Below are 23,047 nucleotides of genomic sequence, written 5' to 3' on the forward strand. Positions count from 1 at the left end.
GAAACATAGTCAAAGATCAACTGCAAATGTGAAGATAGTTCATACCCCGCCGCCCACCGGACGGCCCATTTATCGTTATTAATATGAGAAGCAAGGACTGATAAAATTGAGTTATTAAAGGTTAAAGTTATTGTATAGTAAAAAAAATGATAAGTAAAAGTTAAAAAAAAGTATTGAATCTTACTAAGGTAAGATAGTGAATCGACATTCAGGCTTTCTAAGTCATACTGACGTCTGATTAATGATCATCATTATGAATCTGAATTGCCACTTTCTGTCTTACAATTTTGACCCAGTAAGTAATTTGAACCTAACATATTATTTTAATCTATTTTCGTTTTCCCCCATTTCCCCCCACGTCACTATAAATCTAAGTGCAATAAGGCACCATTACCACGAGTTCATATTGCATTACTGTGCAATATATTGCAGTATATTGACATATCACAGTGATTAACTGCTGAACCCGCCAGGTGGGTTCAGTTTACTCGGTCACTGTAAAGTATCTACTCCTACTGCAATTAATTAAGTCTGAAAAGAGCATCCTGTTCTCTTTTGAAAACAAAACACTTGTTCATATACAAGACTTTAGTCAGCTGATATCACAGGCGAAGAATGAGGCAGGTAGCAGTGAAACGCTGAATAAACTGTATACTCTTCGATATAGTTGCGCAGGTTAAGCGCTCCAGTGGAGGCTTGTTTTTTAATACGGCGTATCCCGGAAGGACACTTCGTCAATGAACAAGTTATCAGAAACCAAACCCCGCCTAATAAAGGCTAAAATTATAAAATCAAGCGGCTCAATGTAAAGAAGATTAGAGACCGTCTCTAACATGTTGTAATCATTCCAGTGTTGAATGACGATCCTCCTTTATTACCCACACAGAGATGTCACGTTACGGAAAGGAATTATCTGTATATTTATATCATCTGCCGCTGCTTTATTTTATTATTTTAGACGTATAGGACACTTTATTTGTCGCTACCAACCAGCCGTTACCTAAACTCCACGACGACGATCCCTAACCGTATCTGATGACGCGCTGAGCTCAATGGCGCGGAAGTTTGTTTGGTAACTTCGCTGTCTGACTTCGTAATATCGCCGTTCGTCCCTTTATTAAACGTATGTCTCACTTTTATCATCCGACAGCCAATAACACAACCTTGTTACGACTTTAGATTATGCCATGTTTGTGTTAGAGTTATTGAATTACTGAACTAGCTTGATATCCTAGCTACTGCTTGGCGTTTTGCTGTTCCTCACTGTCAACAGTAAAGTGAACGTTAGCTTCTTTGCTACTGTGCACGCTAGCCTGGTCTAGCTATTAAACCTTTGTCTTTCATCAGATGATGCGTAAAAAGCGACGCTCCTCTGTGGATAAAGGAGAGGGAGCTCCGGGGACCACTAGTAAGTTTAATGTAACATAATATCACAGAGAGATGTGCCACTACAGGGTTTCTCAGTGAAGCTTCCATCATTTCATCCATTAACCATCTCATTCACATTGTGAGCAAAGTAGAGTTTGACATAATGTTAAAGGACCACTGCATGTTTTCTATCTCACTGACATGGGGAACTTTACACATGCAACTTTACACTTGACGCTTTGCAAACGTCTCAGTTGACAACAACATATCTAATTTCCTCCATTAACTGATCACACTGTGTCTAAAACAATGTCCAAATGGGGAGTGCAGTGTTTTTTCTGCTGGATACTGTTCTATTAAAGGTCTATTCTTCTCTCTGTAGAGGCAAAGAAGAGTCGCAGCACTGGTCATCAACAGAAGGAACCTGCTCCAGAAGAGACAAATGAAAGTGTATTTGGTGTCTTTGTTCGAGAGGCAGGCGTCACCTTGAAACATGGTGGCGCGTCCAATGAGATCGGTAAACACCCTCAATCCAAGTTTCAGAACTTACCAAGCAAGTAAATGAAGTTCACTTCTTGTGATTTTCCTCATCTTTCTTTTACTCTCTAGCTGTTGACCAAGTAGTTTTCCAAAAAAGGATACAGCAACAACTTCAGAAGAGTCCCAGATACCCTGGGGTCAGTATATACAACATTCCTACAGAAAATTGAGACATTTAGCATGAGACAATCATGTCTCTTTGACATTTTATTTCTCAGATTATACAAGAATTCACCACAAGTTTGGAGTCTCATATTGAGGACGCTGAGCGGTTTAGGAACTGCCTCCTTCCGTGTGTCCCACGTACGTCTGCTGGAGACTCCAGGTAAATGTCAGGCAGTACTTTGATTTATAAAGGGCACAGATGCGATCTAGTCTAAGCTCATGTGGGGTGGGGGGGTGGTGGTGCTTGGAGTGATGTATAGACATGTTTTCCTCTGCGTTGCAGTTGTGTCAACTCATTCCAGGAAAGTCTGCTACGCATGCTGTTAGGGATTGAGACGCTGCAGGTAAGATTTTCTGCAATTGTGTCACCTGTTAACAAAAGTTGTCGCATAGGAAAATTTATACAAAATATAATTTTATTCTATGAGGCATGTGAATATGTATTGTGCAACGTGTGCGTGTACAGGATATCTTCCACACATAGTTATTCTACTTTTCTCTTTTATGCAGACTTTCATCATTAACACGTTGCTCGAGAAACTTCCTGAATTTATGTTGGATGGGTCAGTATTTCATATGAGTCCGCTTTACAGACTTTTTTTTCATAGCCATATTTTTCTAAATGCTATCCTGTTCTGTACTTTACAGCACTGGAGATGGAGGCCTCAGTATTCCTCGCATAATTATTAACCAGCTTAAATGGCTGGACAGAGTTGTGGACAGCAAGGTAGTCATTTCTGTGATTATAGGTCTTGTTGCAAGCACAGTAGTCATTGAAATTATTATTTTTGTTCCAATAGGCCTGTAATCATGTATTTCTTCTTCATATTAGTCATCACTAATTTCTTTCCGTGTGCCTGTTTATTTCTGCCATCTCTGTGGCCTGTTATTTGCAGGAGTTGGCGGCAAAGCTCATGGAGCTGGTGTCGGTAGCACCAGTGGAGGTTCAGCGCGACATCATCACCAGTCTGCCGGAGATACTGGAAGACTCCCAGCATAATGATATAGCCAGAGAGCTCAAGTATGTACAGTTAATCTCTACTACAGATCTGTGGTCCTTGTGCTTTGTGTTCATGTGTGGTTTCAGAGTTGCTGATTAAACTCACTGCTATTTTCTTCAATGTTCTCTGTAGCTCTTTGCTCCAGGAGAACACTCAGTTGACTGTCCCCATCCTGGATGCCCTCTCTAGTCTGAACCTCAGTCCCTCATTACTGATTGAGGTAGTACACACACACACATACTTTCTCTCTTTCTGTCACACATGTTTTTGGTGAATTATTAAAGGCTAAGTGAATGTCACTGTTGTTACCTGTTACTGTCTTCTCTCAGGTACGTGGAGCCATTATGGCCACTTTGGCTGCTGTGCAACTGGGAGACCTACCTGTAGTGGTCAAGTTCATCCTGCACTCTGTGTCAGCCTCTGATGCATATGAGGTGAGAGCTCAGACTTCGCAGCATTGTGCATTTAATAAACATAACAGAGCAATTGTGTTCTGGTTGTCGTAGAACTTACATACATACATAGTGCATACATACATAGTTTTTCCTGTGTGCAGGTGGTGTGTAATCTTCGTAAAAAGCTGGAGTTGGAGCAGTGCCTTCTCCCTTCTGTGCTGCAGGCGTCTCAGAGCCACGTGAAGAGCAAAGGATCAGTAACGTAAGAAAACACAGCTTCCAATCAAGTCACATTGATGCATCAGTACATTTAGTCAGGAACCCATTTTAAAGAAGGCCAGCAGGTTCTGTAGATTTAATATGATAAATCGGGTTTTGGAGCAGGTCCACGCCCACACCAGTAGCTGGAAGCAGCCAGGACAGTGTTGCACTCATATTGGATGGCATCAAGTCAGCAGTGCGATTCCAGAAAACGATATCTGAGGCTTGGCTCAAGGTAAGGAATTAATACATGTTTAAGCTCTCTTGCTTTAATTGATCGATACATTTTTGTCCTGTTTGAAATGGCTGTCCGTCTCCTCAATTTCAGTGTGGCTCACTGAACTTTTACTGTGTCATTTTTCAACAGGCAATTGAGTCTGTGGACAAAGTGGTGGACCATAAGGTGAGCGTCATATACCCTCAGCTCAGGGTATCTCCTAGTAAATTGGTTTGTGTAAATGGGGGGCTTAGATCCTTTCTGAGCTGATGTTCACACAAAGGTGTATAAAATGAAGGAGAAAAAAGTCTGGAAAATTATAGAAAAGGTTATGTTATGTCATTAACTCAATGCACAGAGTCTATTACTTCATCATGATGATGTAAAGAAGCGCTCTTACGTGTATGTACAGATTCACCATATATCAAACTTAACTGTGTACTAACTATTGTTTGCAAACACACACAAAGACACAAAGACACATTTATATGATATCTATCATACTTGTATATCACATTTATGTGTCTGTGGGCATGTGAATCTGAGTGTCTTTCCCTAAAATGTGCTCTACCACATCAGGTAATTGATTTGCTGGTGCTGTTCATCCTCCACCTCACCAATGCCAACCAGAGCCGTCGGGGGGCAGAAAGGCTGCTGAAGGTGAAAGTGAGAACTGGACTGATCCAGGAGGCTCTGCTCCAGAGGACCTTCAGGGACTACGCTCAGGTGTGTCAGTCTGCGGACGTATACGTATAAAGACAGAAGCACAGTGCACTTTAGTTTTTACACTGATGTAGAGAATCATTATTATTTGAATTGTTTGCTGTATTAATGATGATATTCTAGGTTATGCGAGGTTACTTCCCCTCTATCCTGGCTCTGGCTCAGAGTTTGTTGCGCTCCCCTGACCCCTGTGTGGTGCCTCTTGGCGGACACATGTACCGACACTCATTCACTGCTTTTGACTCCTACTGCCAACAGGTGAGTTTGGGTTTCTTTTCTTTTTTTTTTTAAATGTGCATGAGCATGTTTTTGAATATATTTGCGTCTGGGTTATTATTTTCTGTTGTGTGTTTTATCAGGAAGTGGTGGGCTCTTTAGTGACCCACGTTTGCAGTGGTGTGGGCGGGGAGGTGGACGTGGCTCTGGAGCTGCTCTGTGGTTTGGTTACCGAAAAGCCCTCAGAAATGGCTCAGTATGCTGTTTTTGTCAAGGTAAGGAGGTGAGCCACATATGTGCCTTTGCAGCAGCTAATCAAACCACGCTGATAAAAATGCACAACGGATGTATTTTTTAACAGCTTGTGTCGGACCGTTGTGTTCGTTTGAGTTTTTAACGAGTGCAATATTTGCTATAGGGAATCTTGGACTACATGGACAACCTCACACCCCAGCAAATCCGCAGACTCTTCCACCTTCTGAGCAGACTGGCCTTTGGGCAACAGCAGCAGGGATCTCACATCCAGGTGCACATTCTCAAGACTGATTTTTTTTTTTCCTGCCTTATTCTTGTCATGGCTCTCACCCACTGACCCACCTCTCTTGATCCGATTTCTCCCCCCAGGACGACATGCACATAGTGATCCGCAAACAGCTCTCCAGCACTGTGCCCAAGTACAAGCGTATTGGCATCATTGGTGCTGTCATGATCGTGGGCAGCATGGGGGCCTCGAGGTACAAATGTCACTCACGGGCACAAGCAGTACGTTTCTTGTTCATTGTGTCACTTTATCACTCCAAGTCTTGATCACTCCCTCTGCTCCCCTCGCCCAGGGTTAAAGTGAAGGAGTCACAGAATGGGCTGATACCCCAGGAGGCGCTCAGACAGGTACACATTTATATACAGTAGTTCTAGGGTTTCATAGGGTGGTAAGATAATATCTTATGAACATAGAAGCATTTTTTTGTGTTGAGGGAAACATCCAAAAGCCTGCGCTTAAATTCTTATTTTGTATTTATATGGGGTTCCATGAGTTGATAAGGCTGTTTTGGTTCATACTTGTGGTTGTAATTTTGTTCTTGTTCACTTTATTTTTGTTAAGCAGTGGTGTTTTATCAACTGGTATTTGTCCATAACTTTTACAATAACCTTTTGTATTATTTATATTTGCTACCAAGTGGGGTTTGGGTAACATCACTGCTACTTCAGGCCATATAGTAAATAAATAAAACATCCCTCATTTGATAGTTGTGGATCTGAATTCAAGGCTTGGTTTAGACCCTACACACCAGCTGTGGGGTTTTTAATAACAAAACCTGTGCTGTGTCCTGTGAAAGAGGTCAAGCAAACGAAATATAATGGTAATCATATCTCCTGCCGCAAACTAAACACACATCATTATTATCAGTTAAGACCTGAGGTTTGAGATATACCTGCCACACATGGTCTGTAGATATGCCCACCTATGTGCGCACTGCTCGTTGCAGGTGACGGCTCTGTTGGACCTGGTGAAGTCGAGCAGTGAAAGCTCCCCTGAGTCTGCAGCTCTGTACTATGATGAACTGGCCAACCTGATCCTCAACTCCTCCCTGGACCCACAGGTGCAGGTGTGTGTCAGACAGATATTGACCATACCTACTATCTTGCTAGCGCTTCTTAACTCTTAATTTAGAACATTTTTAATTAGATAGAGATATCGTTACTGACCTGCATCTGCATTCGTATGATGCAACTAAGGCATGACTAAGCATCCCTGTGATCTTTCTCCTACCAACAGGAAAATATCGCAAAGAGTGTCCTAGATGACTTCCAGAACGACTTCGTGGTGGATCTAGGGCCGGAAATATCAGGGTTAGTGATGGACAGCTGGTAGCGATTAATCGATTCAGTGATTGTTTAATTGATTAGATCACAACTATTACATCGGTTTGAGTAATTTTTAAAAAAGAAATGTCTAAATTCTCTGTTTCCAACTGCTTAGATGTGAATATTTTCTGGGTTCCTTACTCCTTTATGACAATAAACTGAATATCTTTGGGTTGTGGACAAAATGAGGATGTTAAGTTGGGCTTTGAGAAACGCTGGTTGACAGTTTTCACCATTTTTTGATACATACTTTTTTGATACTTTTATACAAAATAAATCAACAGATGAATCAATAATGAAAATAACTGCTAGTTGGAGCCCTATATTAAAGATATACTTTGCTGATTTACAGCCAGCTTTGTGTCCCTTTAACATACTTACATTCATTCCTATAACTAGTGACAGTAATCCATCCTGCTGTACCTGTGTATCTTAGTTCCTTTCCCTTCCCGGCCCGTGTGATGTACAACCTGGATGAGGAGGAGAGTCAGGGAGGCATTGCCATCAACCTGCTGCCTGTCCTGGCCAAAGACATCCAGAGCAAAGCAGAGCAGCAGAGTCAAACCAAGAAGGCACACAAGTCAGTCACGCCACAACTAAATATTTAGTCAATGGTGTATTTCACTTGCAATAAAGTCAGTTTTTTCTTTTAATATCTTACAAGCATACATGTAGTCAATGACACATTGGAGTTGTTTCTCCCTCTATCGTGTAGGTGCAGGCGACTGTCTCCTCTATGTCTGTCTCCATTTTTTCGCCTCCTGAGACTCTGTGAGGAGAAACAGCACAACGGAGACCTTGAGGAGATTGACGCTCTGCTGGGTGAGGAAGTGCAAGTCACCGATTTCTCCTGGAAACCAGTTTGTTCTCGTGACTATGGTTGTAAAATAATTGGTGTCTGTGTGTTTGCATGTGCCGGAACGCAGGCTGCCCTCTGATCCTAACAGACATGGACGTAGTCGACAAAATGGAAAGCCTGTCAAAAGCAGAGAGGGAGTTCCTCTGTGCTTTGCTGTTTCACACCATCAACTGGTGCAGAGAGGTAAGTGAGTGTGAATGCCAAATGGGTGCGATTAATTTGTAGCGATGTGTGACTAAAGCCGCTTCTTGCCCATTTTTTTTTTTTGTGATAGATCGTAAATGGCTTCTGTAGACAAAAAGAAGTTGAGATGAAAATGAAAGTGATGAATCGCCTGCAGAACATCACCTACCTTCAGTCACTGTTGGAGAGGGCTTTGGCAGGTGAGCTTTTGATCCATCAATACTGGAGATCTCAAAATCTCCCCATTATGCCATATGGTGTCAATTCTACTAAAGATTTTTAATAATATTTTTTGTAATGCATGTTTCAGAGACACCTGGCTATGTTCCACCTGTTGCTAACTTTGATGGAGAAAGCACAGATGGGATTTTACCCAGTTCTGCTGCTCCTGTGAATAAGGCAAAGAAAGGTAACAATGCCCAACAGAAGATGTTTTAATCTACATTAATGAAACCAAATACTCTTAAGTCCTTGCGTCAAACATGTTATTTTTTTAGAAGGCACAGGAAAGAAGAGGAAGGCCCCTGGTAAGAATTCCTCAGAGAGCAGCTCTCAGCTTGAGGAGATGACTGAAGCAGACAAAACTCAGCAGGTAAACCTTGATCTCTCACATTGGTCATTTTTTTTTTTACGTAACTCAGCCAATTTAACAAATGGTAATTCTCCTTGTGCTAAAGGATCATCCAGAGAAGGAGAAAGAAAAAGAGGTCCGGCAAGGCGTCAGTCTGGTGTCTTACAGACAGTTTTTCAGGGAGCTGGACATGGAGGTGCTTAGTGTGCTGCAGTGTGGCTTACTGTCTCGCTCACTGCTGGACTCTGAGCTCCATACCAAGGCAAGTTATTTTCTTATAAAACATAGTATTTGACATCTTTTTGAATGATTTGAAAATACGATCATGGCTTTTAAATCTTATTTTAGGGAGTAGGAGTAAGGTTATGGATAGTCACACTCAGATATGGGAACATTACCACCCAACCATCCTCTGACACTGAGTCCACTTTTTGTAAGCAAGTAGATTCATTTGGATTGTAGTGAAATCAATGTAATTTATCTCAGTGAATGCTGGTATCAAATCTATGCAGTTCATATAATATCAGTACACAGGGAGTTATACTCTAATATTATTCATGATTGAGGTCCGAGAGGAGGTTCTGCTGGGTCCTGCTGAGCTGGTTTTCCTGCTGGAGGATATGCTTCGCAAACTGGAGTTCAGTCTCACAGCCACCTCTGCCAAGAGGCTCCCTTTTCTCAAGGTACAGAAAAGCTAATGCATGTAATTATGACAGTTTCATATTATAAAAGCTCTTGGAATTTAAATGTTAATGGGATAATGTGCTGATCTTTGAAATGTTTGACTGACTGGGGAAAAACTGTTCTGTCACAAACAGTACACATGAATGAATGAATAAAGTAAACTGTCTGCGGTGTCAAGAAGCCTAAAGTGTCAATTATATTTAGTTCCAACTGGAATTAACTGCACTAAGCCTATATGAGACAAAACTTAATGAAATATCTTCTTGTGCAGGGAAGGACCGATAAGAGTGTGGGCTTCTCCCATCTACAACAGAGTAGCTCCAAGGATATTGCCTCCTGCTGCATCCAGCTGCTGCCCGCCCTCTGCTCACACCTTGAGAACTGCCACAATCATTTTCAAGTACAAACACCAACAATCTGTCGATATGAGAAAAAAAAACTTGTCTCTTTCTTCCAATTCCAAACCGTAAAAAAATCACTTTCTGTTTTTGCACACTTTCCCCCAGATGCGGCTTTCTGAGAACAACGGCGTCGTGGACGGTCCTGCTACAGATGTTCAGGAGCACCAGCTGATGTCATCAAGCTACCAGCTGCTCCTACAGGTCCTGAACACCACCTTCAGCTGGTGAGGAGAAACCAGCACCGCTCACTGACTGAAATACTCTTGAAACTCTATGAAATGCCGCAGACATATTAAAGTGTCAGCATGTCTGTGGCTGCTGTTCAGTTTTGTCCCCGATACATTATGTGTCTATGTATGTGTGTATTTGCCAGGTCTGGATTCAGTCAGCCAGGACAGAGGAGCTTACGGAAGAAGGCTCTGGGAGTTTTGGCCGGGCGACTAAAAGAGGGAGGCGCTGAGATGAGCCTGGAACAGCTTGTAAAGTGAGTGATAAAGTTTAAGAGCCAGAGAGTAATAAGTGCTATATATGATCTATCGTTTTTATTATTTATCAATTGATATGTTGCTGAAAAATGATGACAGAACTGAAGGTATCCTTGCTCCCTTTCTGGTTTGTTCAGACACAGCTTTGAATACCTGGTGAACTTCCGCAGCACAATGCCAAGTCTCAGCACAGCCCTGTGCCTCTCCCAGCTTCTGTCCACTGTGTCGGAGAGAGGAGGGAACCCTGCTGCCTACAGAGAGCAGACCGGTCCGTCTGACATGCTACCTCATTTAAATCCACCTATCTGCTATGCAAATGTGACTGTGATGATAACTGCTGGATTCTTGTACCTAGCTTCCTTAGCGAAACGTTTCCTGAGTCAAGTCTGGGTGACAGCCACTGGAGAGAAGGAGCGAGGAAACAAATTCAATGAAGCGCTTCACACTCTCCTAAGGTGTGTCTGCATGTCACGAATGGCCGTCTTGCACAAAACAAAAAAATGCTTGTATTAGTCTGACTGACAACAGATTTTAACATACATGTAGATATCCACACTTAGAGGCAACGGCCCTGAAATGCCTGTTTTGTTATCCAGTATCAAGTGAAAGAATTTAAACTGAACAAGGAGCATCATCTCTAAATAAATAACATAACAACGTTACATGTTACATGTTACATTTTGAAGTAATTAATAAAGCCAGAATGGTTCGAATCTTTTCTGATTCCCATCCCTCTTCCCAAGCATCTAGATGTGTTCACACATTTACAAAGCACACAGTTACTACTTAACACCGTTTGTTATCATATATGGTTTTGTTTTTTTGTGAACAATTATCCATCATTTTTAATTATGATGTCTTCTCCTCTGTCCTCTCTTTGCAGAATTTACCTGGAGCATGTTGACGATGTTCTGAAGGCAGTGGAGGCAATAGCTGGAGAAGGAATCCCTGAGCTCCTCAATGCATCAAAAGATGAGAGCTCTGCATCGTGGCCCACTCTCAACAGGTAGATCCCCACCACCATCAGTCCTTTGTGCTTGGCAAAATGGAAGGTCACTTGCGCGATACTATTTATACAAATGTATGTCATGTGTCAACCATAATCACAGAAAAATATTATATCTGTCCACATTGCTGTTCATGCTTGCATTGTTTTCTCTTTTTCTTCAGGCAGACTTTCCTGGTGTTCTATAAAGTGTTGATGGCAGAGCTGGAAAAGGCCGTCAGGAAGATTCCTGCTTGCAAAATCAGTGACAACGCTGAGGTCAGCCACTAGGTGTCACTGTAGTGTACCTTTGACAATATCATGCAAAACTTTCTCCAGTCTGTTTTCAAATAGGAAACATAAGTGAGACCATACTTTGTGTGTGTGTGTTTTAACTTTTAAAACATGTCCCCATGTCCTCCTTCAAGGTTCAGAGTGAGAAGCTGCTGACATGGAACCTGGCTGTCAGGGATTTTCATATCCTGGTTAACCTAGTTAAGGTCTGTCAGTATTATCTAATATTTGTTTTTTTTAAATCTACTCTCTGAAATCAATTAGACATACCATTTTATCATCTTTATTGTTTCATTTAATCACTTGTGTCTCATCTAATCTTTTATGGATTTGTTAGTCTTTAACAAATCAATGTGTTTCAGTTAGTTTCATCAGCTCACATGTTTTACGGTCTAATCCCTTCCTCAGGTGTTCGATTCTAGGCCGGTGCTCAATGTGTGCCTAAAGGTGAGCTGGCTGCGTATGCTGAAAAATACCTCACGTTCAGGTGAAGCTGCTGTGACCTTGTTTCGACTGATCATAATGTTGTTATTGGTAGTATGGCCGCCTTTTCCTGGAGTCTTTCCTGAAGTTGGGGATGCCTCTCCTGGACAACAGTTTCAAAAGGCACAAGGTACACATGAAGGTTGACTAACACAGCTACTAAACATCAGATTACGCTGGATGAGGAAATTATGTGAAATGATATAGATGTATAGGCATGGAAGTAGACAATGGTCTTAAATAGTTGACATTAATGTTATTACCTTCATCAGATATTGTATTATAATACTGTGTTGTGTGATTTTTCTAGATGATTCCTTGTGTTTTTGCTTCTGCTGTCCTCTATTATTAAAGTGCGCGGCTGAGCAAAATGAAGCTCTGCCAGTGAGGTGACCACATGTTGACGCATTGTCGTTTTTAGGAGGATGTCCAGAACCTGCTAAAAACCTTCCAGCTCAGCACCCGGCAGCTCCATCACATGTGCGGGCATTCTAAGGTAGCTACAGATCACAGTTTCTATCTCATATCATACTGTTAAATTCGAGAAAAGACAGTCAGACTCTGGGTAGTGTGTATGTCGATCCTCAGGTGCTCTATAGCTAAGTATCCTTGTCATGATGTGTTGCTGCTCAGATTAACCAGGATACAAGCCTGACCAACCATGTACCGGCCTTAAAGAAGAGCCTCGAGCTGTTTGTTTACCGAGTGAAGGCCATGCTGACGCTCAACAACTGTCAGGAGGCATTTTGGATCGGTAACTTGAAGAATCGCACCCTGAAGGTAAAACATTACTGAACCCATAGTGTAGTAGTGTGTCTGTTCATATGTGAGACACTCACTCAAGATATTTGCTGCAGGGTGAAGAGATTCTTTCTCAGATACCACAAAGAAATGAGGAGAAGGAGGATGATGATCAGGGCGAGCTGCCTCAGGAACAGTCAGAGGATGAGGTACCTGCCATTTCCATTCGACTCTTAGAAGGCATTATGTTCACATCCGGTACAGGAATATGATTTGTTCCATCTTAAACATTTTCTTGCTTGTATTAATCACAATATGACAATAGATTATTGTTATTTGTATAAATTAATTCTGACATGGAAATGATAAAGATTGTTTTTTGTAAGCAAAACAACAGGTAGCAACAGGTTTCTTCATTGAACTGAACAAATGCTGTAAATAAAGAAATGATCGAATCAGGTAGAGTTGTGTGTAAGTGTAAAGCGGCTGAAAAGAGTCGGGGCTGGGTCAGTTAACAGGTGGTTGAAACTGCAGGGCAGTGAGCTGATAAGATAACTGGCAGAGCTCTCCAGCACGCGAATGATTATTGGCCGATACTGTAAAACAGGGAAAAGCGTTGTGTATGCTGTCAGGGCCCAGACCCCGTGTTAGCAGGTTTATAGCTTTACTATGGCGTGTTTTCTAAATGTCTTCTACGTGCAGGCCCAGGACACCGACTCTGAGGAAAGTATGAAAGTCAACAAAAAGGAAGACGTGGATGAAGATGATTCTACAGATGACTCTGACTAACAACTTCTAACTTTCAGAACAAAAAAATGTTGGTTTTGATTTTAAACTTCAGCCTTTGGATCAAACCCCCATTTGTGGATCACCTTTTGTCGTTTCAAATACCAGTGGAGTTTTTGTGTCTTTTTACATGAACACTTTCTAAATGTATTGAATAAGGTATAGGATCAGTGATACCCATACATAATCACAACTCTTGTATTCTTAAGTAAATAGGTATTTTCACAGTAGGTGGGGTTCTGAGGGGAAATGTGTTGTATGTTTCATTCTATTTGTTTGCCAACAAAAGAAATGGATAATTGTTGTTTCAGTTGTTGTTTGGTGTTAAATATATATTTAAAATGCTTTTTTTGACAAAAGACTAATTCATTTGAAATGATTACCACAAATAATCTCCATTAAAGACAGTTTTTTTAGACACTGATAAAAAACATTACCTATTAGCTTTGATGTTGAAACAAAATAAAAATGATTTACTGTACTGTTATCTTTTTTTTTTTAATGATTACAAATGCAAAAAAAATCATTTGAATGTTTGATTTTAAGTATATACTTGATGGCAAGTAAGGATGTAAGTATCTTTTGTCATTCAGAATGTTTGGGAAAAGAACACCACAGTACACAGACTGAACACTGAGATCTTTGTTCACTGATTAGTGTTAAGGCAAGCAATCTTTCTGATACCCTGAGGTCCTGGAGACATGAGAGAGAAACATTTCAAAATAGGATTTGAAAGATGAATTTAACCTCTTGCACATAAAAACTTGAAATTCGAAAAAAGTATTTGCATTAAATTATAATGAATTAGACTGGTGATTTTAAAAAAAAAGGAACATCCAGACAAGAATTTTTAATTTATTGCTTTAGTTAAGTAGTTACTTGTAGTAGTTTGCAGAAAACTCATAATTGTATTTGCACAACATCATGGGGTTAAAGTATTGGACTGATTTTCACCAGGTTATAAATGGCCTCATGGTACACTTTTTTTCCTATTTTCTAAAGTAAGAGACTCATAACTTTCCATTTCAATGAACAGAAGCATCTCTTTTCATTATTCTTTTATGTAGCCTTTTTTTTTTTTTAAAGAAGGAAAGCAAGTCAAAAGGTATTACAAATACCTTTTCTGTTTCAATCAAATGGGTAATGGTCTTGGTCACTCAGTCACATCTGCCCCCTCAATAATTCCTGGTAAGGAGATGGTGAAATTAAAGAAGTAAACTACTTGGGTGCTGAAGGAAAAAAAAACCATGAACAGCATTAACACGTACTATTCCAAGCCATTTGGACACTAAAGTCAACATATCCAAACCACTGTCTCCCTAAACTAGTAAGTTTTTCCATTACTCAGTTTTGTCTCCAGAAGACTGACCACTTAAACCTGTCTCTCTGCTGTTCACCTTCAAAAACAGATTTGTTTAAATTCACAAATTAAAACTGGGCTGTACAATATTTTACAAAAAGCACATGAATTCCTTTTTGTCCCTTCAAGTAGGTTTGATTTTTTTTTTTAAATATCCCAGCATATTCTAAATGTTGCTGAGCTCTGATGTTGGTTTTTTGGGGATCAAGCCATAAAGAAAACATCATCCTCCTCAAGTGTGACTGGACAGTTGTATGGAAGTTTATTATTGCTAAAACTATTGTGGGAGGACAAAACAAATACAGCTCAATCGGTGAACAGTTGAGGGATGAGGATGCACAGATTTGTGAGGGCAGAATCCTGATGCAATCAGGTCAAAATGTGACCCCACTTTTCCAAATTTGTAAATTTCTGGATTGTCGGTGGAAGTGTCTCAGTCAGATAATATGATGCCTCAGGCTATTGAAATGTCACTGTGCATGTGGGCGTGAGAATGATCTCACTGCTAGTGATTCACTATACTAATACAGTACCATTGCCTTGTCTCGGCTAGCATAAATTGTCGTATATGATGTTAAGATGATGGTGCTCATGTCATACAATGTCCATTTTTCACAGTATTGCCCTTTGGTCTTTTTGAGTCCCAGTTATTGGACAAGGCCTCAGTATCTTTGGTTCTACTCTGCTCTCAGTTAAACATCTATCTATTATATTATCTATATTCTATATGTTAACACTGAATCAAATGTAATGTGAACAAGCTGCAGTCACAGAGAATTAACACCTAACTCAAACCCTCATGGGTTGGTGGAGAGAGAAACACAGCTAACAGGAGCATGAATAACAAGACTTGGATTTGTCAAATATGATTTGTAAAAAGGTGATTGTTTGCTAAAATGTTAGCCATAAGAACTACATAATGGAGGTCTTCATGGGCAAAACATTTTGTACCTGATCCAAAGCAAATCCACTGAAAGCTTTGTTGTTCCAAACGCACATACATTTAAAATAGATTAAATAAAAGATGACCAAAACTGAAAACAAACAAGGATAATTATTGAAAATGTGGTGCCCCAAAGTGATCAATGAACAAGCCTCCACTTTACAGTTCACCTTCTATGTCTGGCATGAAATACCATATTCAAATGAATCACATGATGATCAGGACTGTCAATATGGTCATTTTGGTCATTTTTTATTTTTATCTGCTTCTTGTTTACATTTTGTACTTATTTTATTTAATTTGTTAGGCACTTTCTTCAATTTCTCTGCATTTCACTTAGAAAGTACTTAGTACTTAGTACTTTACACTCTTTACACACTTAGACACTTTGTACTTTGTATACTTATTTGGATTCTTATTTAATTCCTTTCTGTAATTGTGTATACTGCTTCAACTTTTGTATTTGTATTCTGGCAAAATAATTTCCTTCGGGATGAATAAAGTTGATCTTATCTTATTTTGGTTTTAGTTATTAAGTTAATTATTAATCATATTATTAATCATAATTTAATTTAGTATTTTATGAGACTGAATCAATTAAATCAGCTATCTTTTTCCTTATTTATCGAGGTGGCGCCCCAATTGAGGTGGACTTTACACGAAGTCCCATTAATCAATATAATCATTGCCTCAGACACAGTGTAAACCATTTTGGCACCGCTGTGTGAGGCAAGGTACTACCATTAGCACTACAGTACCAATCAGTTTATTTGGTTGTTTTCAGAATAAGAATCAGTTTCTCTGCAGAGCTTTCACAGTACAAGGAACTGACCTTGTTATGTTGGTGCATAACATCAATAATTGAGATGTTAGTAGAAAAAAAAACAAGAACTGCAATTCAAAGACGATAAATATGAAATAAAAATAAAAATACTTCCAATACACTATATGAAAAAATATAATATATAGAAAATATATGTGCTGATGTAACTGTGTGAAAGGATGTCAAACCACTGATTCTGTCCTTACTTGCCCTCAAACTTGCTCTAATCTGTCAAATCTGGCTCCGCACATTCAAATCCATTGATTCTGCTCAGGTTTGTTCCTATTTCGTGTCATATTTTGTCCTCAGTGAATCTCCATAGATTGATCAACTTGACGTCAGCAGGACTTTGCAAATGCTGGTTGAACAAAATCTTTAATGTTTTCACTGCTCAGTCCCTAAAAACTGCACTGACAACTGTCTGGCAGCGCCGACATTCTTTAAATAAGTCCTTCACATCATTTCCTGAGCACGGGAATCAGTGAAAAAACTAAATATTTCAATGAAAAGACGGAAAATCAACGCTTTTTTGTTGCAGCACTTATCATCAGCCTTCTGGGCTGAACCATACTAATAAAAAGAGGGGGTGACTTTGCCATTAATGCGTATGCTGTGGTCACAAACTAAGGTTTGTATCAATCAAGACGAGTAATAAATATTAACATATATTAATTATATGTAGATTTAATATTTTGATGCAGTGATTAATATATACGCAGAACTTGTGTAAAAACACACACTCACCCCCCCCTCCTCTGCATGCGGGAATGGTCTAACCAGGAAGCGTGTTCCACTGTTTGGGGAAATACCATAAACAAACTGTCTTTCCTGTCAACTTCAACGAGTGTTTTGTCTTTCGTGTCGGGTTATCGCGACTGAGAAAAACTAATTTAACACCGTTTTTGTGAAGAGCCACGTTTTGTGCGTAGTCGTTTGAACCTGCTGGACCACAGCCTCGGTGTGTGTGACCCGGGGGAGGACGTTTAGGCTCGACTGATTTGTGCAAATTGCATTGACTATTTTAGCTGTAACGTTACGGCTCCGAGAAACCATGTCTGATTTAATTCTGGTGCTCTTCATTGTCGTGCTCCTGGTGTGTTTGATTGTGACAGTGGGGGGCTTCCTGCTGCTCTCGGGACTCCTGTCAGACGTGATTATAAAGACCGGGCCACCTCCTATCCGAAATGTCACTATTGCTTACAAATTCAAAGAGGGATCATACAAGGAGTGCGGGGCAGCCTACACAGAGATCTGCAGCCTCGGGCCAAAGCTGAGCACCATCGCTGTCTTCTACGATGACCCCAAGCAGGTGAGTCCCCAGGACTCAGCACGTGGTGTGTTGGTCTGAGCCACACAGCCCTGAAGCACACTTGACCTCATGAGATAACCACAACACTCACTGTACTTTGTTTCCTGATAAGATGTTACAGTGAGTGAGAGGTGTGCTTTTGCTGACCTGGACAAACCTTTAAAGGTCACACAGAAGGGTTGATATTCTGTATTTAAAACTTAGACTTACACCACTTCAGTGTGTATCTAATGATTGTGTATGTGGTGCGCTCAATGACTTTCCTAACTTGAGGTCTTTGAAAGTAATATGAAATAAAAGTGTTCTGCAAATAGGGGCTACGAAAGGTCCCTTCGCAATCTCCCACAGTCCAAGGTGGCATCTTTAAATCACTTCTTTTGTCCAAACAACAGTTGAAAAAATCCATATACTGTCATATATGACAAAGAAAATGATTACTGAAAGCTGAAACCAGCAGATGTTTTGCTTTAAATTTGACTCAAATGTCTAAATGACCATCAAAACTGTTGCTGATTAAAATGACGTCTGTGAACTAACTGATTTAATAACTGCATGAAATTGAATGAGGCTTTACAGTATGTCTGAAGCTCTTGTAGATATGACGTGGAGGTGTAATGTACAGTGTAACCAGGTGTAATTCAGCTTAGTTCAGCATGTTTGGCTCAAGGGGTTAACTGTACAAGCAGCCTTTTGAAGGAACTGGGCCTGAATGATGAAACCAGTCAACTGTTCAATGCCACGTTGCACATTTGATATTTTTTCCCTCTCATCTGTGGTTCCAGGGCGCTTCAGCATTTGTCTGCTTCTGACTCAAAGAGGGTAACCACACTCCAAACTAGAGGGGCGAACGCAGCCTCTCCATGCGTCTGAAGTGAGGCCATGGATGTCTGAAAACGTATCTCATATAATCTTGTCTAAATATTTAAAAAAAAAATTTACACTTTACAAATCCAGATGCAAGCAATGAATCTCCCTGTCTCGTCCTGATCCAAAACCGAATTTTGTATAAATGGGTCATTCCTCAGCTGAGATCTGTGGTTGTCCCCTGCTTTTATTTCGCATTCTGCCGTCTATCACGAGTTGTGTATTTAGTCAACAAGAAATGTCTGCACAACAGCTGCTTGTTAGACGGGAATGTTTATTGAGTTCCCAGCTGATACGGGAAAAGTACACACACATATGGTTGGCAGTGGTATAAAATTTCACAGAGGCAGAATGTAGCCTATTTATAGCTTATTCCATGACATAACAATAAAATGAACTGTACAGTGTGGTTTGCTCTTTGACTAGCTTATATTGTGTCAGTTTTGCTGACATTTCAGGGCTGAGTCTGCTTTGGTCGGGTGAAAAACAGTATGGCAAAATAGAGGCTTTTGGTACATCAGCCAAAAGTGCACAGTAACCCAGTCTGAGTAGCTGACAGAGGACATAGCCTATGGTGCTGGACAGGCTAGATAGTATTATTCAAGCTATTGTGTTTTGTGGTTTCTGTGCCTGAGATAAAATCACTTGGTGTCACTCTTACAGTGAGATGCCCAGCTACTGAGCCAAGTCATACTTTAGTTATCCTTTGTGGAATAAAGACTGTGGCAGCACTTTGTGTTTGTCTTTCAGCTTACCCGGGCCAGTTTCTCAGGCACGCTGTCCTTTTTATAAGTAAAGGCTTTTAGTGGAAACCCTGACTGTGAGTCATGCCAGTGGAAAGTCGTGGCAAGAAGCTCATTGAGGAGCTTTTATAACTTTTCTGCTGGTGTCAGAGTTTGTGGTCTGGATCATAAGGGACCATTATAGGATATTCAGAAACCTCTGCGGGGCAAAGAGATTTCTTCACGGATCTGATGACTCCGCTCTGGGGATTGTGTCTGTTTCGATAATCGGAGATAGTATGGACCCCTGACTTCTTCTTTGTGGAGATAAAATAGCATAGATAGATAAAGTGTGAAAGTGAAATTTTCAGCTTCGAAGATTCAAAGTTGAGGCGCCCAAACTGTGACTGTTCAATCAGCTTCTGACGTCTACAAGTGGGAACAGTCGGAAAAACTTTATCCACTGATTCAGAGAAGAGCCTAGTCAGTCTCATACTTAAACATTTCTACATTTAATAACAAATTAGAGCAACTGGTGGAGCAATAAAGCTCTAAATGCTTGACTGGCCTTTGTCGCTGAAGCTACAAAGGGCTGTAATCACAGCTGCTTGCTGTTTTCAATGTTCTTAGTTTACAAATCCAACAGTCTGATTACTCACAACCTGCCACACAAGTAAACTAGAAATGTGAGAGAGGCCATATGGCTGAACTTTGACTGGGATGGAATACTAATACTTGTTTTTATGTGACTCATTCCCTAAACTCTAATGTAGTGATTATAGAATAAATATAGCCATCCTGTTCCTATTGAGATGTTTTAAGTGGCTTAGGTGGTCAACTCTCCTTACTATGTGTGCAGGATCTGCAATGGATTTTGCAACTTGCTGTGTTTAGACTTGACCTCAATACTTAGTCTGACCTCTGCATCCAATATGAGCAGCAACAGCATCTCTTCACTGTGCCAGCATGCCCCCAAGTTCTTCTAAAGTGTTCAATAAAGCTTGCAATAACGATACAAACCGGTCAACTCCCCTGTTCAGAATGATCCAAAATGTTCTTGTCAGGATTTCTTAGAGGAAAATTTGATATTTAAAATTCCATGTTAATGTGTTGATTGTTTGTGTATTCATAGTCATTCTTCCAGAGTTAGATTTTAATGCAAAATTTCAATTAATTCCATAGGCTGGTTTATGTTCTAGATGTAGGAATGGAATACATAGTGTGTCTCTATTGTCTTGAGCACACCAGGTCTTATAGATGCAGTTGTAGCTGCTATCAGCTTCTTTAAGTGAGAGTAATTAAATTTAGAGGGGACGTGGAAGTACTCATAAACCACTAAAACTGTTCTAGCATCTCTCCATTAAGTTGATGGCTTGTTGCATTTGCGTATTTATTTAGAAAATACTGTTAATGAATGAGTACCCTACAGTTATCCACCCTATTTAGTTCATTGGTTCATTGGAAGCCTGTTGCTCACCTCAGCCACTAGATGGCAGTGTTGACATTACAATTAAGTTGTGTGGGGAATAGGCGCCTCCTCAAAACCCCACTGATCTTTATACTTAATTTATTACCATGGCAAAAGTAGTGTGACTCATGCTGTTATAATTCATTCAGTCAAAAAACGAATTTCATCACATTAAAATAAAATGGGATTTCAAACCTACACAAGTGACTCTTCAGGAATCGGTCAGTGTGACACCACTCCAGTGCTTTTCACTCCTCCAGTGGCTTTCAACAAATTGCTGTCATTTGCATTCACCTTGCATTTGAGTTGTAATATGGTCCCTGTTTAATGACTATGATGAAAGCCAGCAGGACTACATGTCCTGAGGATCAGCATTCAAAACTAACTACGCCAGCATATCAGATTTATAACGGAATGTGAAAGGAGCAGGCTTCTGTTATTGTGGCTAAATCTACTGTTAATTTGTCAGATCAGACGGCTCTTTGGACAGCTGTGGACAGTTGTGCCAATACTGGTGTGCACTAGTAATGACGGGTAGGGCGGCTGACATCCTCACCTCCCTCGGCAGAGGCACTTGAGGCAGCACCAATTAGCACTAAATCTAGTTGCTCTTCTTGATGCCTCTTGCTTGCGTATGTCCATCCATGCGTGTGTGTGTTTGCATGTATGCTTATAATTGCCATAACTTATTATCACGAAGGCCTGAGGGATTGAACAGTTTAGCAGTTTGGCTCACAGCAGTCAGTCAAGTGGACAGTGACCCACAACACTGGAGGTTACACTAAAAACTTACCTAAGCATTCAAGGCAGAATTGCCTCAGGCTCTGCTGTAATGGGGCTCTGACACAAGCATTGAACAAGTTCCACACTGGATAAAGTACAGACTAAATCATTGAAACCCAGAGTTGTATCCCTTTGTTGTGTTGCAGAATGTGAGTAAAAAAAAAAAAAGAGTAAAAAATCCACAGGCAAGCTGCCTGTCTGCAAGGGATCTCCAGAGCAAGAATTCATTAATAAGAGTGGGCAGCAGTAAAAGCTCAGGCCAGTGAGTGTGTATGTGTGTGTGTGTGTGTAAGTGTGTATGTGTGTGTGTCTGTGTGTGTGATGAACAATAAACCACCAGAGAGTGAGGAAGTCAAACATAAATGTAATTTCATTGTCTGGATAGACATAGTGGGTAGTACAAATTTATGGATAGACCATTTATTTAACCATCATGCTGTCTGTTGTGGGTATGATCAAAGGCTGCCCGCACTTGGTGGAAGTGCACGGCGGATGCAGATGACTCTGACACTGATAACATGTTCTGTTTTGTATCGAGACATAACTAGAGCTGCTGTTTTCATCCTCTGATCTGCTGAATTCCCACTTTGTTTCAGCTTCTGAAGCAAACCCACTCATGGCTCCCCATGACAAGCGGGAGAAAATGAAGTGTCATGTGTAGACCTATATGGGAGTGGCAGTGAGAGATGAGGCGAGGTGTGGAACTGCCTTGGAAGAGAGGTCTAAATTGGTAGGAGTCTGACTCACCTTGAGAGCCTCGCAGTGCTCCAATTCATCAATCGGAATTTCAGATCAGAGCGCGGAGCATCGCTGCACTCCCAGTCAAATTTATTAGCATTTTACTGCCGCTTGTCTGTCTGTCGACAGCAACAACATGAAAGGGGGGCTTCTGGCAAGGAGTTACCGCTTTTAAAGGTGGATATAAAATGAGAAATAAATACGCTGATACTCTGAAGTCTGGTCCCACAGGTCTTCAAGTCAATATTATGCAAGATTGTGGACATGCCCACTCTCGCTATAGTAAAGCACCCCATTAATTTTTATGGACATCTCTACAGTGAGTGAGGTGCTGCAAAATGAGAAGGCAGCAATCCAGACAGGATCTATTAAATGGGGAACTGCTTTTTTTTTTTACGCCGGAACACAACTGTTGAGTGTATTTTTAGGATGCCATTTTGATCAGTTTTCACAAACTGTGCAGATAGGAAGATATTACTCTACAAGCTGACATGTCACCATTAGTCAGTGAAACAAGATGGTGAGGAATGCCTTTAAATCTTCAGCGCCATCAATACGGTGACATGTATTGGCTTTTCACCCTGTGTTATGATGCGCGAGGTATTGGATTACACAGCCAAACATTTATCAGGACAGTTTACAGAGAGCAAGGAGGTGGAGGAAGAGAGTTGAACATTTGTAGAGGAGGAAGTAAGCCTGCGATTCATTCATATCTGCTATTAGAGAAGATTATCTGCCTGCTCTGTGACATCTGGCTGGAGGAGTGCCACACTGTGTCCAGCTGGCCAAGGAGTGGTGAACCAGCACAACAAC

At 40.6% G+C, this 23,047-nt stretch overlaps 2 protein-coding genes across 2 annotated transcripts in view; both read left to right on the plus strand.

Annotated features, from left to right (window-relative positions):
- Positions 1–1,082: 1,082 nt before the first annotated feature.
- fancd2 (FA complementation group D2) lies at positions 1,083–13,705 on the plus strand. The gene is made up of 44 exons (XM_070841488.1): positions 1,083–1,123; positions 1,348–1,408; positions 1,751–1,885; positions 1,978–2,045; positions 2,127–2,233; positions 2,357–2,417; positions 2,584–2,636; positions 2,722–2,800; positions 2,970–3,094; positions 3,207–3,294; positions 3,404–3,508; positions 3,631–3,731; positions 3,854–3,965; positions 4,098–4,133; positions 4,527–4,673; positions 4,794–4,928; positions 5,030–5,161; positions 5,305–5,412; positions 5,511–5,620; positions 5,720–5,774; positions 6,374–6,493; positions 6,664–6,737; positions 7,189–7,332; positions 7,468–7,574; positions 7,679–7,794; positions 7,886–7,994; positions 8,105–8,203; positions 8,292–8,386; positions 8,472–8,627; positions 8,932–9,048; positions 9,321–9,449; positions 9,556–9,674; positions 9,824–9,934; positions 10,073–10,203; positions 10,291–10,390; positions 10,819–10,941; positions 11,106–11,199; positions 11,349–11,420; positions 11,623–11,661; positions 11,753–11,827; positions 12,119–12,193; positions 12,331–12,477; positions 12,555–12,647; positions 13,141–13,705. The coding sequence occupies exons 2-44, from the start codon at positions 1,348–1,350 to the stop codon at positions 13,225–13,227; spliced, it is 4,350 nt and encodes a 1,449-aa protein (XP_070697589.1). The 5' UTR covers positions 1,083–1,123; the 3' UTR covers positions 13,228–13,705.
- A 3,459-nt stretch (positions 13,706–17,164) lies between these two features.
- Positions 17,165–23,047, plus strand: part of tex264a (testis expressed 264, ER-phagy receptor a) — a 68,063-nt gene continuing 62,180 nt past the window's right edge. The window contains exon 1 of the mRNA XM_070841521.1: positions 17,165–17,659. Within this exon, the coding sequence (XP_070697622.1) occupies positions 17,402–17,659 (258 nt within the window). The 5' untranslated portion in view covers positions 17,165–17,401. The remainder of the gene's footprint in view (positions 17,660–23,047) is intronic.

The sequence above is a fragment of the Pempheris klunzingeri genome, chromosome 2, assembly GCF_042242105.1.
Source record: "Pempheris klunzingeri isolate RE-2024b chromosome 2, fPemKlu1.hap1, whole genome shotgun sequence".
Taxonomy (NCBI): domain Eukaryota; kingdom Metazoa; phylum Chordata; class Actinopteri; order Acropomatiformes; family Pempheridae; genus Pempheris; species Pempheris klunzingeri.

Bases quoted from the DNA above. Each gene is read 5' to 3' on its own strand.
- fancd2 (XM_070841488.1), top strand. From the start codon at position 1,348: ATGATGCGTAAAAAGCGACGCTCCTCTGTGGATAAAGGAGAGGGAGCT. The intron at 2,801-2,969 runs GTAGTCATTTCT...TGTTATTTGCAG, and splicing joins ACAGAGTTGTGGACAGCAAG to GAGTTGGCGGCAAAGCTCAT. The intron at 11,200-11,348 runs GTCAGCCACTAG...TCCTCCTTCAAG, and splicing joins AAATCAGTGACAACGCTGAG to GTTCAGAGTGAGAAGCTGCT.